The 25,145-nt window shown below is 37.5% G+C and overlaps 2 protein-coding genes across 2 annotated transcripts in view; one reads left to right on the plus strand and one right to left on the minus strand.

Annotated features, from left to right (window-relative positions):
* The window catches only part of LOC135101032 (uncharacterized), a 29,435-nt gene extending 19,869 nt beyond the window's left edge, over positions 1-9,566 (plus strand). Inside the window, exons 3-7 of the mRNA XM_064004606.1 lie at positions 4,896-4,949; positions 5,356-5,923; positions 8,164-8,288; positions 8,740-8,901; positions 9,534-9,566. Coding sequence (XP_063860676.1) covers positions 4,896-4,949; positions 5,356-5,923; positions 8,164-8,288; positions 8,740-8,901; positions 9,534-9,566 — 942 coding nt within the window. The remainder of the gene's footprint in view (positions 1-4,895; positions 4,950-5,355; positions 5,924-8,163; positions 8,289-8,739; positions 8,902-9,533) is intronic.
* Positions 9,567-10,310: 744 nt separating this feature from the next.
* The window catches only part of LOC135101288 (electron transfer flavoprotein subunit alpha, mitochondrial-like), a 37,061-nt gene continuing 22,226 nt past the window's right edge, over positions 10,311-25,145 (minus strand). The window contains exons 7-8 of the mRNA XM_064004992.1: positions 16,263-16,403; positions 10,311-10,719 (exon numbers count right to left, since the gene is read on the minus strand). Of these exons, the coding sequence (XP_063861062.1) occupies positions 10,654-10,719; positions 16,263-16,403 (207 nt within the window). The 3' untranslated portion in view covers positions 10,311-10,653. The remainder of the gene's footprint in view (positions 10,720-16,262; positions 16,404-25,145) is intronic.

Consider the following 25,145-nt stretch of genomic DNA (forward strand, 5'->3'; position numbering starts at 1 on the left):
CCACAGAACGCCTGACTTCTGATCTTTCTAAAATTTCTGATTGGGGCAGAGCAAACTTGGTATTGTTCAGTGCCTCAAAAACTCAATTCCTCCATCTATCAACTCGACATAACCTTCCAGACAACTATCCCCTCTTCTTCAATGACACTCAACTGTCCCCCTCTTCTACACTGAACATCCTTGGTCTGTCCTTTACTTATAATCCGAACTGGAAACTTCACATCTCATCTCTACCTAAAACAGCTTCTATGAAGTTAGGTGTTCTGAGACGTCTCCGCCAGTTTTTCTCACCCCCCAGCTGCTAACTCTGTACAAGGGCCTTATCCGTCCATGTATGGAGTATGCTTCACATGTCTGGGGGGGTTCCACTCATACTGCTCTACTAGACAGGGTGGAATCAAAAGCTTTTCGTCTCATCAACTCCTCTCCTCTAACTGACTGTCTTCAGCCTCTCTCTCACCGCCGCAATGTTGCATATCTAGCTGTCTTCTACCGCTATTTTCATGCTAACTGCTGTTCTGATCTTGCTAACTGCATGCCTCCCCTCCTTCCGCGGCCTCGCTGCACAAGACTTTCTTCTTTCTCTCACCCCTTTTCTGTCCACCTCTCTAATGCAATAGTTAACCAGTATTCTCAATCATTCATCCCTTTCTCTGGTAAACTCTGGAACTCCCTGCCTGCTTCTGTATTTCCACCTTCCTATGACTTGAATTCCTTCAAGAAGGAGGTTTCAAGACACTTATCCACCAATTTTTGACCACTGCCTTGACCCTTTTACGGGACTGGCATTTCAGTGGGCATTTTTTTTATTGATTTTTGTTGCCCTTGGCCAGTGTCCTTCTTACATAAAAAAAAAAAACACAGACACACATGCAGACACAGACACACACAGACACACACAGACACAGACACACACAGACACACACACACACACAGACACACACAGACACATACAGACACACACACACATATAGACACACAGACACACACACATACAGACACACACACACACATACAGACACACACACATACAGACACACACACACAGACACACACACACACACACACACACACACACACACACACACACACACACACACACACACACACACACAGACACAGACAGACAGACACACACACACACACACACACACACACACACACACACACACACACACACACACACACACACACACACACACACACACACACACACACACAGAATTTTAGATGTTATCATAGTACTGCACAGCCACAGCGCTGCATCTCACCAGATGAGGATGCTTTTAGGGATTTTGGTGAAACTTTCACTATTGCCTTAGACATGTCAAAAGTTTTTGGTAGTCTGGCACAAAGCTTTGATTTTGAAACTACTCTCCTACTGCTTCTATCCTTCTCTGTAACTCCATCTCATGTTTCCTCTTTGACCATTCTGTTGCTGCTGTGGAAGATGGTCACTATTCTCCTAAGTCTATTAACAATGGTGTTTCTCAGGGTTCTGTCCTGTCACCCACTCTCTAACTATTATTCATCAATGATCTAAACTTCTTGTCCTATTCACTCCTATGCTGATGATACCACCTTGAACTTTTCCATGTCTTTTCATAGATGTCCAACCCTTCAAGAAGTAAAAAGTTCAAGTAGAGAAGCCACATAATACCTGACTTTTGATCTCTCTAAAATTTCTGATTGGGGTAAAGCAAATTTAGTAATGTTCAATGCCTCAAAAACTTTAGTAATGTTCAATCCCTCAAAAACTCAATTCCTCCATTTATGAACTTGACACAACCTCTTCTTCAATGACATTCAACTGTTTCCCTCTTTTACACTGAACATCCCTAACCAGTCCTTTACTCACAATCTAAACTGGAAGCTTAACATCTCATCTCCAGCTAAAGCAGCTTCTATGAAGTTTGGTATTCTGTGTCATCTCTGCCAGTTTTTCTCCTCCCCCCACCCCAGCTTCCACTCACTGCTATTTTAGAGAGGGTGGAATCAAAAGCTTTTCGTCTTATCAACTCCTCTCCTCTGATTGACTGTCTTCAGCCTCTCTCTTATCACTGCAATGTTGCAGCTCTTGCTGTCTCCTGACCAGTATTTTCACGCTAACTGCTTCTCTGATATTGCTAATTGCATGCCTCCCCTCTTCCTGTGGTCTGGCTGCACAAAATTTTCTTCTTTCTCTCATTCCTATTCTGTTCACCTCTCTAATGCAAGAGTTAACCAGTATTCTCAATCATTCATCCCTTTCTCTGGTAAATGCTGGAACTCCCTGTCTGCTTCTGTATTTCCTCCTTCCTGTGACTTGAAGTCTTTCAAGAGGAAGGTTTCAAGACCTTGTCCATTTTTTATTATTCTATCTGACAGCTCTATGGAAACTGGCAATAACTTAGCCTTTTTTTATTAAAATTTTTATTGCCCTTGGCCAGTGGCCCTCTTACATAAAACACACACACACACACACACAAACAATACATTATTTTTTTCAGTAATTTTATGATGAAACATAATAAATTTTTTTCCACAAAACATCCTTGTAGAATATCGGTGCCTTGTGTAGAGGTGCATCTAATATACCAGCAAATATGGTACTTGAACTATGTGTCTTTTATAACTCTTTCACATATCTTAGCCACCATACTTCTTAATGACACTGGTCTGTAGTTTAAAGGGTTTTCCTTATTTTCTTCCCTTGAAAATCAGCATTATGTCTGTTCTTTTCCACTCCACTGGGACCTTTCCCATTTGTAATGAATGTATTATGACTCTGTGAATATTCTTTGCCAACTGTTGACTACACTCCTTTAATAGCCAATTTGATACCCTTTCTGGACCTGCTGCCTTCCTTGTATCTTGGTCCTCCATTATCTTCTTCACCTGCATCGTAACATTTTATTCACTCAAGCCTATGTGAACCATCTCTATATCCTTCTGCTCTTGAAAACCACTCTCTACATCTTGTAAAAACTTTCTGAAAACAGTTGTTCATTACTTTAGCCATCCTTCCTGCCTCTTCATATACCACTCCATCAACTTCTAGTTTATTTATTCCAACTTTGTTCTTTAACTTCCATTCACATATCAGTAAAACTATTTTGGTTGGTCTTTACATTTGTCTATAATGTTCTTTTCATAATTTCTTTTCTCCTCCCTGCATATTTATACATATTTATTCCTCTCTTCCATATATTTCTTCCACTAGTCACTTCTTTTATTTCTTCTCCATCCATTCCATGCCATTACTCTTTTTGTTCTTGCCTCCTCACATCTTCTATTGAACTAGTCATTAACTCTAAATCCTTTTGCAGATGTCCTTCACTATATATATTAAGCAAACTATTCTACTTTTCTTCCACTCCCTTTACTTTATCAGATTTACTCCAGTCAATCTCCTCAAATTATTTCTGTAATTCATTGAAATTTGTTCTGCTATAATTCTCCCTGCCTTCTCTATAGTCCTTCCTTCCTTCCTTCTTCTAATTCCTCCTTCATCCCAAACTTGAATAAATGTGGTCACTTCCCTATCAGAGTCCTGTAGTTGAGGTCTTCAATAATTTTGGGTTCTTTTGTGAACAATAAATCCAATCTTGAGGGTTCCTCATTTGTTTTGAATATGGTATTTTCCTCCACTCTTTGTGTTTGAACAAAGATTACTAATTTCAGCTACTTGTTTCTCAATGAAAATTCATTTCCTTTCATCAACCTGTTCTCTGAACACATCTCTTTAAGGGTGAAATCCCCCATCAAGACTATTATCATCTCATTGCAATCAAACTTTTCATATGTTCACTTGTATCCGCTAACATTTTTTCATAATCTTGAGTACTCCATGATTTTGTTTTTTGGTGGAATATATACCACTGTGTTACAGAATCTTGGAAATGTTGTAATCAGTCATTACTACCACCAACCCATTACTACTGCTGCAAAACTGAAGATCTTTCCCAGCCTTCTCATGGCCATTTTTTTCTTGGCTACTCCAGCAAAACTAATCCTTCCATTGAGTTACCTCTGACTTTTTTATATCATCTCTGGCTGCCATTCAGTTACTTGATCCTTCATCTGTTACATGTTCAACATGTATTACAATATTTCCTGCCCATGGCTATTAACTGAAGTCAAAATGTCTTGTACTCTGGTAGGCTCCCTTAATCCATGTTGTTTTGTTATCTTACATGTAATCTCAATGACAGAAGGTCCTGCCCATGGCTATTAACTGAAGTCACAATGTCGTGTACTCTGATAGGCTCCCTAATCCATGATGTTTTGTTATCTTGCATGTAATTTCAAATACATTAAGTACTTTCATTCTCTTTTGGGGACCTCTTGAAGTTTTTGTAAAATAGTATATTTCCAATACATGTTAGAATGCACTGATATAATATATATATATATATATATATATATATATATATATATATATATATATATATATATATATATATATATATATATATATATATATATATATATATATATATATATATATATATATATATATATATATATATATCTGTGTGTGTGTTTGTGTGTGTGTGTGTTGTGTGTGTATGTGTGTGTGTGTTGTGTGTGTTTGTGGGAGACTGGGAACTTCTCATCCTGTTTTTGTCTACTAAAAGGGGCTCTATATCATCACTTTCCTTTTGATTTCTTTATATGATCTGACTAACTTAATGTGTCCCAGATAGATATTACCATGGAAACTTTTTATTACTTCATCCAGTTCTCTAATTTCAACATACAATTCGTTATTATTAAAGATTGTTTTTAAGTTTGTATTCTCCATCAGACTTACTTTAATGATTAGAATGACACCAGCAGCACATCTGAGATTACACAGGTACATACTCTCCATTTATTTTAATTTTTTTCCCTGTGCCAATTTCTTTTCAAAGCTGATGAAGTACTTCAGTAAACAAGCTAGGAAAAAAGTTTTTCAATTGACAAAGGTAAGATTGCTGTGATATTCAATGTATTTTTCCATAAAATTCTAATTTCTGCACTAATCATATTTATTACAAAGCTCTATCACATGGCAACCTCATTCAAGCACAACATACTGTAAAGAAATGAATTATGGTGCCATAGAGATTGAAATGTAATAACTTCTAGACATGAGTAGTGATGAAATTAAATCTTTTGAAAGGGATAAAAGAATAAATAAAGCTTAAGATAGGAATGAAGGGGATCAGAAATGAGACTGAAGGTGTAAAAAGTCTTCAAGATTTTGGATAGAATTTGTTAGTTAAAAAAAAAAAAAAAATTGGTAACCTGGGATATAGAGAGAACAGCTTTACTTGCTTTGTATCCTTTTAAGAGAAATGCACATTCTAATATATTTGTTACAATTTTCAGTGTGCTGTGGCTTCATGTACAGGAACCAAAAAGCTGCTAAAACACAGTTCCTGCTGTACAGAAAGCAGCCAATGTCCAGTCAAGCACTGTTCTGTCTCTAGAGCCTTATTGAAGCACTGGAATTTCTGCAGAATATTTTATTGTCCACTTTGTGCCATTGTTAGACAACCTGACCCTGTCCAGTCTCTTTTAAGGAGTACCAAAAGAGACAGGGATTACACCACAAACTCTAATGAAGCAAAGATTTATGCTGCATCCTTGGTGAGCAAAGGCAGTAGTAACGTGACTAAAATAACCACCACTACTGTGGATGACACCACTGGATTTGATTCACTCTCCACCCACAGTGAAGATCAGATGGAATCCAGTCCATTAAGAATTACTTCATACAGGTTGGAAGAAAATCAAAGATACATTGCAACTAATGTGTATGGAAGTTTTGGTCAAGCAGAATGGGACTATCCATTCGGGGATAACAGTTTAGGAGAAGACTTAAGTCAGATTTCCTGGACAATGAATCTTGAACCAGATGACCAGCAACTATCAGCAAATGATACTGGATCCAGATGTGAGTTGTTTCAAATTGATATGAATTATTTTGTTTCATATTAGGCAGTACACTGAATGGGAGCAATTGGCATACTTGATTTTATAGTTAAAACCCTAGTCTAGGAGGCAATTTCTCACCTTCATCTATTCCCTTATGCATAGAAGCAGCCAAGAAGCTCAACATTGGGTATTAAGAGCATCCATGTCATTCAAGAATGTTTAGAATTATTGTCATTGTCTAGCCACGTGATTCATGAATATTTAGAATTATTTTCATTGGCTATCTGGGTTTAAGGTTTGGCTAAAATAAGAGGTGAGACAAATTGCCATGCTATGGTTTGGAGACTAAAAACAATATACTATCCTATCCCATCTATGCTTTGGAAGTTGAGTTAAAAAAGCATAATATATATATATATATATATATATATATATATATATATATATATATATATATATATATATATATATATATATATATATATATATATATATATATATATATATATATATATATTCTCTTTAGTTTGTGAGGCATTGATTTTGTAATGGCCATATTAATTTCTCATGTAGAGATTATTTTAAGTGTCAAGCACAAGCAAAGTTCATTGCACTTAATGAGAATGAACTGGAGCTCCAAAATTACTGAAAATTTAGTGAGTTTGTAAATTCATTTTGAAGTTGCATGGTATTCTCTAGTATGTCAGACATCTCTGGAGCTTCTACAGAATATTTTATTGTCCACTTTGTTCCTGTTAGATGACCTACAAAGTCTTCCTTAAGGGGTACCAATTGAGACAGGAGCTACACCAAAGATCCTAATGAAGCAAAGATCTATGCTGCTTCTTTGGTCAGCAACAGCAATAAGAACATGACTAACATAACCACCACTACCATGGATTAAGTCCCTACCCACAGTAAAGATCAGATAGAAACCAAGTTAGTTTCAAACAAAACCCCTACATCATTAGACTGCTTCTGTTAGCTAAAGGTTCTAAATCACAGAATGCTTTGTCAAAATACTCATAAGTGTCACATGTGAAGGTATGAATGGAATAAGGTCCCGAGTGCTGCTTTTTAGAAAATGAAAAAAAAAAAAAAGTTTGACTTTCCAAATACTATATCTTTTCAGCTGATAAAGATATCTTGGTGATTTTTTTTAATGTTTTGGAACAATGCTATAAGAAAAAGATTCATGAGCTAATGCTCATTGGCTGAATTTTTGTCTCTGGTGCTCTCATTGGTCTAGCACTTGATGGTATGTGTTGAGCTCTGTGATTGGCCAGCTACTTAGCATGTGGTGGCCTGTGGCACTTGAATTCTTCTCACCACTATAATGGGACTCCTTCACATGCACTTGATGAGAGATATGTTTTTACATGAATACAAAGGGAATGTTGACCTAATGTCAGTGGGATACTGGAGCCTAATGTTGGTTTCCAAGGTTTAGGTCCAGGAAAGACCACATTTAGCCATAAGAACTTTCTGACCGGATTATCCAGAGAAAAATGGACCTAATGACCACTAAGCAGACCTTGTTTGCATTGCAGTCGGTAGTGTGGTCGGTCAATACCCGTTACAAAATAGGATTTTCACTCTTATTGGGTTGATTTTCTCCACCAAGTCATTGCTGTACTAGCAGAAGAACTATGGAATATGCTGGTGTACATAACTCAAAAATGGCCACCTTGATGAACCAGACCTTCTTTCACTTAGTGCCTCGTACTCGTATGATAGGTTTAAGGAGCATCAGAGATGCAGTGAACTCCATGAAATCTTTTGTAAAAGTTTCAAAATCTTTGGAAGTATATGAAGGATGCACTTCTCCAGTCTGCAAAACAAGTAAATAATCTCTTGTACTCCAAGTGGACTTTGCTGAGCTAGTGCACCATTATAAATTTTTGGAAAGTCAAGAGGGGCCCAGTATTGACAGCCCTACACAGGCATGCCTACAGGCAGCTGAAGGAGACTCAAACCACTCTATAGTAACAGTGGTTATATTCTTTGTTTCTCTAATAGAGATTATTTCAAGTGTCAAGCAAAGTCTATTGTACTCAATGATCATGAACTAGAGCTCAAAAATGATTGAGAATTTAATAAGCTAGCAAATTTATTGTCATGAAATCACAAGGTATTCTATGTAATAAATATCTCTGTAAAATCTTACTGTTTTGGTTTATTTATGCATGGGGAAGACATTCAGTCATCAGTTTTTAATACTGATAGTTGATCAGTTATTAATTTGACTTGGGCCTGCAGATGTTGAGGAAGGACCGACACTTGCAGCTGGATTTACCTTGTCAGCTCAACACCTCCGTCAGCGGCTGGATTGCCTTCTGCATAGTGTGACGTGTGAAATGCCTGACCAGGAAACTTCACAAGAGGTTATTTCTAAATGCCTCATGTTAAAATGTTAGATACTTGTGTAGATAATTGTGTAAATAATTGTTAGAAATGTAGAACTTTTCAAAACTGGAACTTGTGTCTCACAGCATAAATTTATCTTCGTCTACAGAAAAGCATTACAGTGTACACACAAAGCCTCAAAGATTTTGCAAATATCAGGAATGTGAGAAGCTTTTATGAAGGGTATTTATTGGAAGTTACTGAAGATAATTATAAATGATCAGATGAACTGGGTGGGTTTAGGAAGGATAATGATTGAACGGTGTTTCTTTTGGATGGGTAGAGGTGTAATAATTCTATTATAAAACTTTCAGATGCAGTTGCTGTTTTTTAAAGCATTAGAAAGCAATGAAATAGTTTATGCCTCACAAATGAGTAAATTCAGCATATATATTTTGGAAATTAATCTGCATAACATTTCCTTTACAGTGTTTCAGGAAGCACTGCAGCATCATGAAAACCTCAATGGTTCACATGTCGTTGTGTAGTGAATTTACATCGTGTTCAAATGTAATATGTCTACTCTTCAGTCCCTTGCTATCACACTGGAAAAGTTGTTGTGGTCCCTGTTCCATCTGTGGACCAATTAATGTGAAGTACAATAAGAAAAAAATTTTGAGTAATATTTCTCCAGAGGTTGTAACAAGTGAAGCAAAATTGAAAAATGTTGCATCTCAAGGGCATGGAGGAATAGATGATTGGAGGATACGAGCCATTCCATATTATCTCAGGGAGTATATGATGGCAGATCAGTCATCAGGTTCTGCAGCAAATAATGGATATAAAGCTCAGCAACTTTTAAGTAAAAAAGCTGAAGGAATAGGGTGTTCATCTACTGGACTTACCTGGGACCAGTTGCCTGGCATTGACTTTGATTTGAGCAAATTAGTAGAAAAAAGTGAAACAGACTGCCAATAATCCAGAATCCATCATGTCATAGGAATCTAAAACTTCATCACCACCATATTCTAGTGACAGTGACCAAGATCAGGTTATATTTGGTTAGTGCAACAAATTTATGTAATGATCAGTACCATTAGGAAATGCAACTAAATATTTTGTCCCAGAGAGCATGATGGAAATATAGTGACAACAATGCTAGTCCTGCATTGAGAAGAGTGTGTGTGTGTGTGTGTGTGTGTGGAAGGAAAGCTACAGTATGTATATGGTAAGTTTTTATAATCATTACTGTTTAAATTATGACAACCTCTCAGGCTTTACAGCTTTATGACCAAGATCAGGTTATATTTGGTTAGTGCAACAAATTTATGTAATGATCAGTACCATTAGGAAATGCAACCAAATATTTTGTCCCAGAGAGCATGATGAAAATATAGTGACAACAATGCTAGTCCTGCATTGAGAAGAGTGTGTGTGTGTGTGTGTGTGTGTGTGGAAGGAAAGCTACAGTATGTATATGGTAAGTTTTTATAATCATTACTGTTTAAATTATGACAACCTCTCAGGCTTTACAGCTTTAATTTTCATGTAAGAAAACAGAGTGCAATTATGAACAATGTAAGCCATGGATTCCCAAGCATATCTTGTGTATCATGAATAAATATTTTTAAACGCATGCATCCTATACTATACATCTTTATATTTTTAAGATTTGAAACACTTGGCTATATTTTTAAGATTTGAAGCACTTGGCTTAACTTCAACTTCATAATCATTCTATAAAATATTAATCATTCCATAAAATATCAATTTGATAATTATCTCATGAAATATTATTGAAAAGCAAAGTTGTTTCATAAAATTCATAAATGTGTTGTTTGATAACTGATAGTTGTCTGGAAACAAGATTGATACCTCACTGAAGTTGAATGATCTAATTTGGAAATTCATGGTCTGCTGGTTAATTGCATGAACAATTATTGTCTTGGGCAAATTTTAAATGTATAAAACTGTCATATCTTTTATACTTTCTTAAAAGCAGTATCACTTGTGAATATCTTAATTTTTAATGTAACCATTTTGTATAATGAAGAGAGAGATACTTAAATTATTTATTTTAATACCCACATAACCTAGATTGCATTGCTTCATCAGCTACATATATAATTTTTTCTTACCTAATAAGTTTACAACCCATGGTGTTGTGGTTTGGACCTTTTCTGTTTGCTGGTAACAAGGCTCCACATGCATACAAACTACACACACCTACAAGAGCATAATTTATGTACAGAAAAAGCAATATTAAAACATATGTCTGAAACAATTTTGTAATAAGACACCTAAATTTTTAAAAGATATATAGTTTGTCAAATATTTTGAGCCTTATTACAATTATGTGATTAAACCTTTTATTATCTCGGGAACTGCTTTGAAGAGATGTGATTAAACCTTTTCTATTATCTCGGGAACTGCTTTGAAGAGATCTGCCACCAGACCCAAGTCAGCTACCTGAAAAGGATGGTTTTTCATAACTGAAAGCATCTCAAGCACAAGAGGATGCATGAATTTTATTTAGTCAGTACAACAGAAATTCAAGGCATACCACACAGAATATGACAAACAAATCAATACCTTTCTAATTTTACAATGTTTTCTTATATATATGTATTTTTTTTTTTCCCAAATACACAATTCTCTACTTGTGGCTGGTCTCTTCTAGAAGTGAGGGTTTGTGTTCTCTTCCATACCACTTGCCCTTCTTTAGATTCTTTCTCCTTTATATATATATATATATATATATATATATATATATATATATATATATATATATATATATATATATATATATATATATATATATATATAAAGAGTGGTACTTGGCTTAGGAATCACCTCAGTCCATTTTTCTACTGTCCATGCAGTGACGTCATTCACATTGATTTGCATCCTCAAGACAGCTGGGTTGGTGTGGACAATGCTTCATCCATACGAACAGTTAGAGCTCATCGAGACTAGACATAATTCCCCGAGTGGAGTGAAGGGGTTCTAATTTTTACTGCACTTCTCTACAACCCACCACTCTGTCTGGTCCCTGGAGGGTACAACAATGATTTGGCCAGAAGCACCTTTTGGTGTCTATCACATATAAAAATTGTGATTTCAGTCTCGGAAACACCTAATCGCCTTTTGACGGCGATTTTCATTTTATGACATTTCTTTTGTCAGACCCACCGTTTTGTAGTATTTTGCATATTCTGACTTATCGAGTGCGCAAAATGTGCAAATTACATGCCATAACTCACTTCTTATATGTGATAACCAGTTTTGGTTGACACCATCAGACTCAGCAGTGATTGTAGAATCAAGATATATTGTAAAAACTTGACAAAACAAAAAAGAAAAAATTGGTATTATGACAAGTTGAACTGTGAAGATGTTAAAAGATGTTTATAACATGTTTTACTTATGCTCATTTTTTCCAACAGTTAATCACTGAATGCTGAAATATGCTATTTTCAACAATTAATCATTGAATGCTGAAATATATTATTATTTTAAGAAGGAAAAATTCTTGTGAACACGACTGTGTGCTCAGATTGCAGATAAAGCTCCACATATTGAAAACACAGCATCATTTTATAGCATTATGCCACTTGCCACAACCATCATAGCAGCGCAACACTTGGAGCGGTGTGTGTAGGCAGTATCTGTATGACCAGGTCTGTGATGTGTCTAAAAATTAGAACCCCTCCCCAGCTGCTGGGGGAAGGTCCTTTAAGTTGCTCAGCAGTTTAAAGTACCTATTACCTGATTACCTCTTCCACATGCATCTATAATTTTTTAAGCAAGGAAATCGTGGACAAACCATCAAGCTGCCCTCACCTGGTGTTGAGATAATGCGTGCTGGTCTATCACCTGATGGCTGGTGTGAAGTGACATGACTAAGTACAACAAAAATGCATAAAATAAAGCCATTCATGTATAAGACACTCCTCTAAGATACAAATGAGTTAGGTTTCAAATGGCTGTTCATAAGTTGTTAATTTGTAAAACATTTTGGGTTTACAGTATCCTAATGAATTTTATGCTTCCTTTCTTCCAAAACCAGAGCATTAAACTTGAGTATTGTGAAACCTGGGGTACTGAAAACACTTAAAAACCCTTGTTTATGCTGGCCACATAGCCTAGCATTGTGTGAGTGTATGTTTTGTCCTCACATTTGGCATGATGCAGCAGTGCAGCCACCACAAGAATTTGTGTTTTGTCTTCACATTTGGCATTATGTAGCATGACTGTGTTTTATCTTCACATTCAGCATGATGCAGTAGTGTGGCCACCACATGAGTGTTTTGGCATGAGGAGGAGGCAGTAGACACCTGCCGAAACGATAATTACTCCCAGTGAGGTCTAAAGCACTGTTCAGGGGGTGCTGTGAACTTATCATTAAACCCAGCTGTGACCTCACTGAACGTTTCCCTTTGTGTCTCACAACACAAGGGGGCAGTCACAGCCTGCCCTATAAAGATAACTCTCTTCCTCCACACAAAACTACAAGCACCTAATAACACACACCCTTCACTCAAAAATTTTAAAATCATCATGGCGACTCCTACACCAGCCTCGGAGTCCCCATCTGGGGAGGGGACCATAAATGTCCTCAGGTCGGACTGCCTTTCTGTCGACGACCCTAAGTGTCTTGACACCCCCCTCAACTTTTTCTTCATTAACTCCTGCAACATTCGCAGTCTAAGATCTAATTTTCAATCTGTAGAACACCACCTCTCCTCTTCTAAACCTCATCTTCTTTTCCTCACTGAAACTCAGGTGTCTGAGGCAACTGACAGTAGCCCCTTTTCTGTTCCCTCCTACTTTCTCTATCCTCATTTTCGATCCAAAGCTGGATGCTGCGTTTATGTGCGCAATGACTTAACCTGCTCTCGTGCCCACACTCTTGAATCTTCCGAGTTTTCCACCATCTCGCTATGACTACAGAGTCACTCTCATACTAAATTTATCTGTGCTGTATATCTCTCACCTAACTCTTCTGACTATAAGAAATTCTTTGACTACTTGCAACTTCCAAAGTGGAGAACATTCTGACCCTCTTCCCTTTCGCAGAGATCTCCATTCTTGGAGACTTCAATGTTCACCACCAGCTTTGGCTTTCCTCTCCCTTCACTGACCATCCTGGTGAACTAGCCTACAACTTTGTTATCCTCCATGACCTAGAGCAATTGGTGCAACAACCTACTCGTATTCCTGACCGTCTTGGAGATACGCCCAACATTCTTGATCTTTTCCTGACCTCTAATCCTTCTACTTATGCTGTCACCCTTTCTTCTCCATTGGGCTCCTCCGATCACAATCTCATATCTTTATCTTGTCCTATTGCTCCAATCCCTCCTCAGGATCCCCCTAAGTGAGGGTGCCTCTGGCATTTTGCCTCTGCTAGTTGGGGGGACCTGAAGAGGTATTTTGCTAATTTTTCTTGGACTGACTACTGCTTCCATGTCTGAGACCCATCTTTGTGTGCTGAACGCATAACAGAGGTGATAGTGTCTGGCATGGAGGCGTACATTCCTCACTCTTTTTCTCGTCCTAAATCTTCTAAATCTTGGTTTAACACAGCTTCTTCTTATGCTATACATGATAGAGAGGTGGCCCACAAAAGGTACTTAAGCCTTCCATCACCAGAATCTCATGCACTTTATATTTCTGCCCGGAACCATGCCAAGTCTGTTCTCCAACTAGCCAAAAACTCCTTCATTAACAGAAAATGTCAAAACCTTTCAAGATCTAACTCCCCTCGTGATTTCTGGCATCTACCCAAAAATATCTCCAATAACTTTGCTTCTTCTTCTTCCTCCTTTATTTCAACCAGATGGCACCACTGCTATCACATCTATTTCTAAAGCTGAACTCTTCGCTCAAACCTTTGCTAAAAACTCTATCTTTGACAATTCTGGGCTTGTTCCTCCCTCTCCTCCACCCTCCGACTACTTCATGCCACGTATTAAAATTCTTTGCAATGATGTTTTCCATGCCCTCGCTGGCCTAAACCCTCGGAAGGCTTATGGACCTGATGGGGCCCCTCCTATTGTTCTCCGAAACTCTGCCCCCGTGCTTGCACCTTGCCTAGTCAAACTCTTTCAGCTCTGTCTGTCAACATCTACCTTTCCTTCTTGCTGGAAGTTTGCCTACATTCAACTTGTTCCTAAAAAGGGTGACCGTTCTAATCCCTCAAACTACCGTCCTATTGCTTTAATATCCTGCCTATCTAAAGTTTTTGAATCTATCCTCAACAGGAAGATTCTTAAACAGCTATCACTTCACAACTTTCTATCTGATCGCCAGTATGGGTTCCGTCAAGGCCGCTCTACTGGTGATCTGGCTTTCCTTACTGAGACTTGGTCATCCTCTTTTAGAGATTTTGGTGAAACTTTTGCTGTTGCCTTGGACATATCAAAAGCTTTTGATAGAGTCTGGCACAAAGCTTTGATTTCCAAACTACCCTCCTACAGTTTCTATCCTTCTCTCTGTAACTTCATCTCAAGTGTTCCTCAGGGTTCTGTCCTGTCACCCACTCTCTTCTTATTATTCATTAATGATCTTCTAAACCAAACTTCTTGTCCTATCCACTCCTATGCTGATGATACCACCCTGCACTTTTCCACGTGTTTTCATAGACATCCAACCCTTCAGGAGGTAAACATATCACGCAGGGAAGCCACAGAACGCTTGACTTCTGATCTTTCTAAAGTTTCTGATTGGGGCAGAGCAAATTTGGTATTATTCAATGCCTCAAAAACTCAATTTCTCCATCTATCAACTTGACACAACCTTCCAGACAGCTATCCCCTCTTCTTCAATGACACTCAACTGTCCCCCTCTCTACACTGAACATCCTCAGTCTGTCCTTTACTTATAATCTGAACTGGAAACTTCACATCTCATCTCTAGCTAAAACAGCTTCTATGAAGTTAGGCGTTCTGAGATGTCTCCGCCAGTTTTTCTCACCCCCCAGCTGCTAACTCTGTACAAGGGCCTTATCCGTCCATGTATGGAGTATGCTTCACATGTTTGGGGGGGTTCCACTCATACTGCTCTACTAGACAGGGTGGAATCAAAAGCTTTTCATCTCATCGACTCCTCTCCTCTAACTGACTGTCTTCAGCCTCTCTCTCACCACTGCAATGTTGCATATCTAGCTGTCTTTTACCACTATTTTCATGCTAACTGCTCTTCTGATCTTGCTAACTGCATGCCTCCCCTCCTTCCACGGCCTTGCTGCACAAGACTTTCTTCTTTCTCTCACCCCTATTCTGTCCACCTCTCTAACGCAAGAGTTAACCAGTATTCTCAATCATTCATCCCTTTCCCTGGTAAACTCTGGAACTCCCTGCCTGCTTCTGTATTTCCACCTTTCTATGACTTGAATTCCTTCAAGAGGGAGGTTTCAAGACACTTTTACATCAATTTTTGACCACTGCTTTGACCCTTTTATGGGACTGGCACTTCAGTGGGCATATTTTTTTATTGGATTTTTGTTGTCCTTGGCCAGTGTCCTTCCTACATGAAAAAAAAAACAGTGTCCTTCCTACATGAAAAAAAAAAAAAAAAAAAAAAAAAAGAGTGTGTGTTTTGTACTCACATCCAGTGTGATGCAGTAGTGTGGCCACCACATGAGTGTGTGTTTTGTCCTCACATCCAGTGTGATGCAGCAGTGCAGCCACCACATGAGTGTGTGTGTTCTGTCCTCACATTTGGTATGACGCAGCAGTGTGGCCACCACATGAGTGTGTGTGTTCTGTCCTCACCTTTGTCATGATGCAGCTGTGCGGTCAACACATGAGTGTGTGTTTTGCCCTCCATTTGGTGTTAGACACCTCTCATTCTTATTTCCAGATTTTCAGAACTTTGATGTTTGTAAGTCAGGGAGAGTCTGCACTGTTGTGAGTTCAGGGAACTGGCTGGGTTTAGGTGAAAATTTTAGGAAAAGATTCTCTCATTACAAGTCTATCATTACAACAATATCAAATAAGCCTGCTCACCTGGAAGATGGGGGCTTCAGGGTCCTTGTTTATTGCAACAATTGTTTTGGAGTCTTTCATTCCAGCAAGGTGTTGAATAGCACCACTGATGCCTACAGCAATATAGAGCTCAGGTGCAACAATCTTGCCAGTCTGGCCAATCTGAAATTTAAATCTATACTGAAAACAAGGTAAGTTGCATATATAGTTAAAAACACTATGATCTAGGGACTCTGAGATACAAATTTGGTTATAATTTTTTTTTTCTCTAATTAGATATTTAGTCCTGAGTTATAAATAGTTGTGTCAAGTTTCAACTTTGAATATATTTTCACTGCCTATATCTATACTGCCATATGCTTTCCCTAAATCCATTAATGCAGTATATGCATTGTCTACGATCTACATATCCCTTCCCTGGTAATATGTGCACACTCCTTAATCCATTAACTATGTGCTTTGTAATTCCTTTTATCTCCTCAATTAAGACTTCATTCATTAGAACACTAAACTTTAGTAATATCCTGAAAACAATCAAAATGAGTATGTTGAATGAATACAGACACAATGGGTGAAAAGTTGAGGTGTGAATGTTGACAATAAAGTGATAAAGGGCTAACCCATTAAAGGTCAATTTCAGTGTTTTGAGTCAAGAGAGACAGGCTGCTTAAGATCATACATTATGGAGAACCACCATCAGATACATGAACAAATTGGTTCATGAACAAATTCTTCAAATAATTTTTGCATCAATTCACAAATGGTGTTTTGATGTATGAAAGCACAAACACCCCACAAGAGCCTGCAGATGCCAGCTAGTCCCTTTCATAAGGAGCTATAATAAATGTGCATCCATCACCCTATAGCTTGTCAATGATTTCAAGGTCAGGTGCTTTCCCAATTGTTTGAGGGGTGATGTTATACATGGGACTCCCTATCCCCTTCCACCTTCAGTAAGGGCAGGTTCACACTTGGTAATTCACTGCTGAATTGCCAGCTGCAGCAGTAAGCTATGTTGGCCTGCTTGCTGGATTTTTGGTGCCTGGCAGCTGGAATTGCCAGCTGTGCCAACAAGACTGATAGGTTGGTCTTGTCCAGCTGCCTGCTGCTCTGTTTACATCGTGGCCTCGGGAAGAGGGTTGTGGAAGACGTAGTGTCCAAAGGCAGAAAAATTAATGCTGGAGCTAGTGAGGGACCAATGCCATCTCTGGGACATGAGACATGCTCTCTCACTCTCTCTCTTTCTAATATATATATATAGAGTAGTAACTGCTGCAGAAGGAGCCAAGTTCTTATACCAATCCCTCTTCTTTACCTGTTGCTAGATAATCCGTAGTGTAAGTGTCAGGCGTTCACCAGGTGTCACTGCATCCCTCATGTGGGTATCTTCCTTCTTGATAAGGGGAGTCAAAAGCTGCAGGAGACCATGGTACTGTTCCCTGTTGAAGCATATCTACTGTCTCATGGTGTCTGGGTCTTGCATGCTCAGCTCAGGCAAAAAGAGTGTAGCAGATGCTCCTTTCTCTTCTTCTCAGCCAGGGACATGTCCACAGGCATTTCCTTTTCCTTTTTAGCTATCATTATTCCAAAAGAAATGCAACTATCACTTCATCATCATCGCTGGAGAAAGACATCCTGCTGAGTTGTTGTTTATTTATATTAATTTCCTGCCAACCAGCTGCCCCTTCCCAGCCACCTGTGTGAATGTATGTACATCCAGCTGGGAGGATTTATTGCCAGGTATTGCCAGCTTGTGGCAGGTGGCAGTTCAGCAGCAAATTGTCAAGTGTGAACCCACCTTAACTCACATGCTTTCATATTTAGCCTGCCAGTTCTTACTTTGACTTTAGAAAGATAATGATTTGAGGGGAAAAAGACACAAACCATTGCCTTACATAAAGCATATGTTGGCTGGAAGGAAACAGTGGAGCATGTGAGTCTGTGTAAAGCACAGATTTTTGTGCTTCTCATGACAACAAGTGCTTGGGCATCTGTCCACATTTTGCTTCATGTCCTGATTTCTGGACACCCAAGAAAGACCACACTTACAAACTCATAAGATGTCAGATTGTTGAGAATCCCTGATTCACAGACTGAACTCAAACAAGGGACACATGGTGGAATTTGGAAAGTACATAGTGTCATGAGTAGCACTAAAGTCCCTGCTTTACACAGACTCATATGCTTGTGTGCTTTCTTTCCATGCTAACACACGTTTACTGCAAGGCAAAATTTCCTATCTTTTTCTCTCAAATAATTTTTTTAGTTGTCCTGAAAGTCAAAGCAAGAAGTGACTGGGTAAATATGAAAGCATGCAATTTACTGAAGGTGGGGAAGGGTAGGGGGACCCAGGTCTAAGCCCCAAACAGCTGGGAAGGTGCCTGAACTTGAAATCAGTGACAAGCTATAGTAGTATAGCATTATGTCGAAGAGACTTGCCAGTGTATGATAATCACTGGCAAGTTATGATATGGTGATGGCAGCACCTTTGTTACAGCTCCTTACCAGGGGGACTAGCTGTTACCTGGTCTTACAACTTTCTGCAATTATTGTAATTTCACTTGGTATTCTTTGCTACAGAAAACCTAAAAAAATTAATAAATAAAAAAAAAATTATATATATATATATATATATATATATATATATATATATATATATATATATATATATATATATATATATATATATATATATATATATATATATATATATATATATATATACATACAGTAAACCCTCATTATATCAGATTTCACATTTATCAGACATGTATGACCTATGGACCATCTATCTACTTTATCGGACATATGTTGGTAAGTGATGTGGAATGTCCAGCTAGTGGCAGCAGCGGCGGTGGCAGCAGCAAGGGAGTGAATGAGAGAGGGAGGGTGTGGGTGGTGTTGGTGATAGTGGTGAGCGCACACCACACCCACCAGGGTTGCACTGTCTACCATAGTTATGATATTTTTGTCATATTTTGCCATATTTTTTTTTATGAAGTCTGCTTACTGTACTGTATTTTCATACCTATGGATAATCAGGGCAGGGAAGGAAGTTCCTAAGTGATGAGTTATGGATCAGGCCAGGTCAAGAATGGAGTGAGGAAGGGGTTTGGGAGTAATAATCAAATAATTGCCATATATATATATATATATATATATATATATATATATATATATATATATATATATATATATATATATATATATATATATATATATATATATCTCGTATATATATATATATATATATATATATATATATATATATATATATATATATATATATATATATATATATATATATATATATATATATATATATATATATATATATATATATATATATATATATATATATATATATATATATGTGTGTGTGTGTGTGTGTGTGTGTGTGTGTGTGTGTGTGTGTGTGTGTGTGTTTGTGTGTGACTTAATATAATAAGTACATTTTTGCCTCAACACACAGGGGGTCCTCGTTTTATGTCTTGACCTACACTGATTTGTGATTATGTTGCCATGCAGTGCTATATGGTACAAGGAAGTGTTTACATTCGCCAATTGTACACCAGCAAATGTAAACAAAGTCTCTCTCTCTCTCTCTCTCTCTCTCTCTCTCTCTCTTGTCCTCCTCCCCCTCTTTTCTTCAGTCCCTCCCCCTTCCTTCCTTCCCTCTGTCCTTTCTTCCATCTCTCTCTCTTTCTGTGTGTGTGTGTGTGTGTGTGTGTGTGTGTGTGTGTGTGTGTGTGTGTGTGTGTGTGTGTGTGTGTGTGTGTGTGTGTGTGTGTGTGTGTGTGTTTACCTAGCTGTGGTTTACGGGAGGGGAGTAATCTCATAGTCTCTATATCTATCCAGTTTGGTCTTAAAAGCATGGACAGTTACCGCAGTGACATTTTCTTCACAGAGTTTGTTCCATTTGTTCATACTTCTGTGAGGAAAACTATACTTTTTGACGTCTCTTCTACAGTTAACTTTCTTCAACTTCTTACTGTGTCCCCTTGTACTCTATGTGTCTAAATTTATGAAACATTCTTTGTCCTCATTTTCCATACAATTTATCATTCTAGAGATGTTTATTAAATCCCCCTTCTCTCCTATTTTGAAGGGTAGGAATTTCCAACATTCTTAATCCCTCTCTTCACAGGTTGACTTACTCAACTCTAGAACCATCTTAGTGCCTGTTCTTTGTACTCTTTCTAATTTTATAATATTCCTCTTTATATGAGAAGACCACACTACTACTGCATATTCCAATCTTCGTCTTATCATGGAAATCAACAACTTTTTTATCATTCCTTCATCTAAATATGTGAATGCCATTCTTATTCTTTTTCAACAAATTCATCGTCTCTCCAGTAATTTTATCAATCTGTCTGTCTGGAGTCAAACTGTTACTCCCAAATCCACTTCCTCTTTTGATTTCTGTACTGTTACTCCCAAATCCACTTCCTCTTTTGATTTCTGTAACTTCACATCATCCATCTCATAATGATATTGTATTCTTTTCTTACTCTTACAAAACTCCATTACTTTACATTTACTTAAATTGAATTCCATTTGCAAAGATTTACTCCATCTATTTATATTATTTAAACCATCTTGCAGTACTATAAAGTCATTTACATTTTCTACCCTACTCATCAGCTTAGCATCATCTGCTGTCATATAGCTGTCTATTTCTTCATTTATGTCATTCACACATATTACAAACATTACTGGTCCCGACACTGACCCCTGTGGGACACCACTAGTTACTTTCAGCCAAGATGAATTTTGGTCTTGTATTACTGTTCTCATCTCTCTATCATCCAGATAATCCTCCATCCACTCCAGCAGTCTTCCTCCAATTTTCCCATAATTTTTTTATCTCCCATAGCAATCTTCAGTGTGGTACTTTGTGAAGCACTTTCTAAGTCTAAAGTAGGCACCATCCACCCATTCATGTCTCTCTCCTGCACAATATCAACTACCCTTGAATAAAAGGACAATAAGTTCATTGAGAATGATCTTCCCCTTCTAAATCCAAATTGACGATTTACCAAAACTTTTATCTCTTTCCAAGTGTTCCATCCATCTTTCCTTTATTGTTATTTCACATAGTTTTCCTACAACACTAGTCAAGACACTGGTCTATAATTTTGTGGGGTTTTCCTTATTTCCTCCTTTGAATATTGGTGTAATGTTTGCTCTCTTCCAATTTTTTGGCACTCTTCCCTGTGATAGTAATGTCACCACTAGACTGTGAATTTTACCAGCCAGTTGTTCTCTCCATTCCTTCAATATTCAGTTTGATACTCCATCTGGACCAGATGCTTTATTTACATCAAGTTCTTCCATCATCTTAAGTATTTCCTCATAACTGACAGGGACTGTACTTCGTATATTCCTCACCAACTTATCCCTTCCAGCATCAAATTCCCCTTCCACAGTAAATACCAATCTGAAACAACTGTTCACAACCTCTGCCATGTCCTGTGCATCCTCATAGATTTTTCCTTCAACTTTCAATCTTGATACACCTTCCTTCTTCATCTTCCCATTAATATGTCTAAAGAACAGTTTGGCTTCATTTATACACATATCTATTATATCTTTCATAGTTTCTTCTTTCCATTCTTATTATCTCAATGTATGTATTTCTAGTATCTATATATTCCTCCCATCTGCTCTGTTTTCCTCTTCTTCCATCTATTCCCAGCATTTACTTACAATTTCTAGCCTCTTTGCATTTTGTACTGAACCATTCTTTACCCTTTCTACATCTTGTTCCTCCTCTAGGTACAAATTTCTCCACAGCAGAATTATATATCCTTATAAATTCATCCCATTTTTCCCTAACATCTTCAGTGTCTTCAGAGTCTTTCCAGTCCACGGCAACAAAGTATTTTCTTAATTTTTCAAAGTCACCTTGACTATATTTAAATCTTTTCACTTTATAATTTTCATCAATGATTACATTTTCATTTTTCAATTTAAATTATATCAACACATGATCACTTTTACCTAGAGGGCTATCATAGTGTATAGTTTCAATAATTTCCATGTCCTTGGTAAACACTAAATCAAGTCTTGATTGTTTATCTCTTCCGCTAAATCTGGTATCACAATCAACCCATTGAGTCATTAAGTTTTCCACTGCCCAGTTTAACAGTCTATTGCTCCATGAGTTTTCACTTCCAGTAGTTGTCAATGTCTCCCAATTCATACCAAATTTTGACATTAATCCATTTACATTAGTATACCATACTTTACTTACTGTTTGATGTACCATTTCTTTATTCTCATATCTCTTACTCTCCAGAAAAACTTTTTCTCCTATTCTGTTTGTTGTTAGTTTTTTTGTTTAGCCTCATTTACCAGCTCCTTTTGCTTCAACCTTTCAATCTCATCCATAGCCCTGTTTATCCATACATTCTTATATTCTTCATTTCCAGACAAACTCCAAGACCGATTAATTACCTCTTCTGCTTGTACCTGTGTTGCAAACCTTATTCTTATGGCTCTCATATTTCCTAATTCTATGGAACTCTTCCACTTGCTTTATTACCTGTCTTCACCCATCACTTTCTTCAGTAACTTATCCAACAGGTTCTTTTCCTTTTCCCCTCTTTGAATTCTGCTTACTATTTTTTCTTCCTTTAAACCAAATACAATTACTTGTTTATATTTTTCTACAGTGTCTCGCACTAATTTTTTCTCTTCTTTAATAACATTTACCACTTTGTCTCAGGTTTTGTTTCTCATTTTCTTGTTCTATTATTTTCTATAGTGATTCTTCTTCAAATTTACGTTCATTTAATCACTTATTTTGCCTCATTTCCACATCCTTTACACTTGCCTTCATTTACTTTCTGAACAGTATCTACTTTTTCTTTTATTTGTTTCTTTAAAGTCATTTTCATTTTTATCTTCCATCTCAATCAACTTTGCTGTAATAATCACCAACTCCTTACCTGTCTCCTTCTGATGTGCCTCCAATGTCTTTATTCTCTCCAATAACTTGTACATCATTTCTTTCATATACAAAATTTTTCTATACTGCAGTCTATAATTTAGTTCTCTTTCTTTTCCAGTAAAACCTTCACATGAAGCTCTTTCTCTTGGGTTGTCACCTTCTGCCATATTGTCCAAAAATGTAAACAAACCAAACCAAACTTTTATAGAGACAGGATAACTATACTCATGGTACTGTTTCTCCCCTCCCTATTTACCACCTAAGTATTCCAGTGTCTTCATAACATATCTTGTTCCACCGTGAGAGATTTGTGATGTTCCTTCCTTCTATATGCAGAGCACTAGAAAACACATCCTGTCAGCTCCATCTCTGTTGTGTGTGTGTGTGTGTGTAAGAGAGAGAGAGAGAGAGAGAGAGAGAGAGAGAGAGAGAGAGAGAGAGAGAGAGAGAGAGAGAGAGAGAGAGAGAGAGAGAGAGAGAGAGAGAGAGAGAGAGAGAGAGAGAGAGAGAGAGAGAGAGAGAGAACAATCGTGAGGACTGCTAAATAGAATGAGACTGAATGAAAATGAAAATGGATGGAAGGAGCATAAATGTAAAGGGAATGGATGGAGGAAAAATAAAAAGGAGTAGGGGAAAGGAAAAGAGAATACTTATTTTCTTAGTACTTCCTCTATTACTCTGATTCTTTGCTCAGTCCCCATCCTTGCTGCTTATATTTATTATTTCTACTTTGTCCCTGTTTACCCATCCTCCTCCTCCACCCTTCCTCCACTTCCTTGTCCCATGTACTCTCCTTACCCGGTTATTTCCCTTCCTCTTCTTTTTCCTTTCCTCTCCCTTTCACTTTTATCTTGTCTTAAATCTCCAGTCCTCCCTGTCACCTCCCTTCCCCCTTATCTTTCAGAGATATGGGACAAGGGAGAAGAAGGAAGATGGCATTGAAGGAGAGAGAGAGAGAGAGAGAGAGAGAGAGAGAGAGAGAGAGAGAGAGAGAGAGAGAGAGAGAGAGAGAGAGAGAGAGAGAGAGAGAGAGAGAGAGAGAGAGAGAGAGAGAGAGGACAAGGGAGAAGGAAGATGGCATTGAAGGGGGGGAGAGAGAGAGGGGGGGAGAGAGAGAGAGAGAGAGAGAGAGAGAGAGAGAGAGAGAGAGAGAGAGAGAGAGAGAGAGAGAGAGAGAGAGAGAGAGAGAGAGAGAGAGAGAGAGAGAGAGAGAGAGAGAGAGAGAGAGATGGCTCTGATTTATGTAGGTTTACTGTATGTATACGCATGACGCCAACAGTAGATAAAAGTGACCAATACTTTTCAAAGAAGAGCGAAATTTGGAATGATAATGCACGAAACTCAGGATGGTACAAATTTAGGACTAGGGTCGAAATTTTGGAGGGTACTGTATATATTTGTTGTGTTATCTCAAATTTAGTAGTGCAAATGTGCTCATTTTGATGTATTGTTTTGAAAACTGTGGAATTTTTTATATTATTGTCTGGTTCCCTGAAACCAATTAATTTTTTCCCATAGGTTCTTCAATTGCCATAACACACATTTGCCATAACGGACACTAGCTACATTAGAAAGAATCATGTTTGTCGTCGTGGATCCTACTATACATATATGTATAAATAATATATATATATATATATATATATATATATATATATATATATATATATATATATATATATATATATATATATATATATATATATATATATATATATATATATATATATATATATATATAAGAGAGAGAGAGAGAGAGAGAGAGAGAGAGAGAGAGAGAGAGAGAGAGAGAGAGAGAGAGAGAGAGAGAGAGAGAGAGAGAGAGAATGTAAAATTTAATGAATTGACCAGATTTCTAAATTTCTGGACTCTTTAATTTTGTCTCATCCCTTCACATTCTCTCCACCAGTCTTCTACCAAGTTCCTCTTTACTTCATTAAATATGG

Source organism: Scylla paramamosain, chromosome 6 (genome assembly GCF_035594125.1).
Source record: "Scylla paramamosain isolate STU-SP2022 chromosome 6, ASM3559412v1, whole genome shotgun sequence".
Taxonomy (NCBI): domain Eukaryota; kingdom Metazoa; phylum Arthropoda; class Malacostraca; order Decapoda; family Portunidae; genus Scylla; species Scylla paramamosain.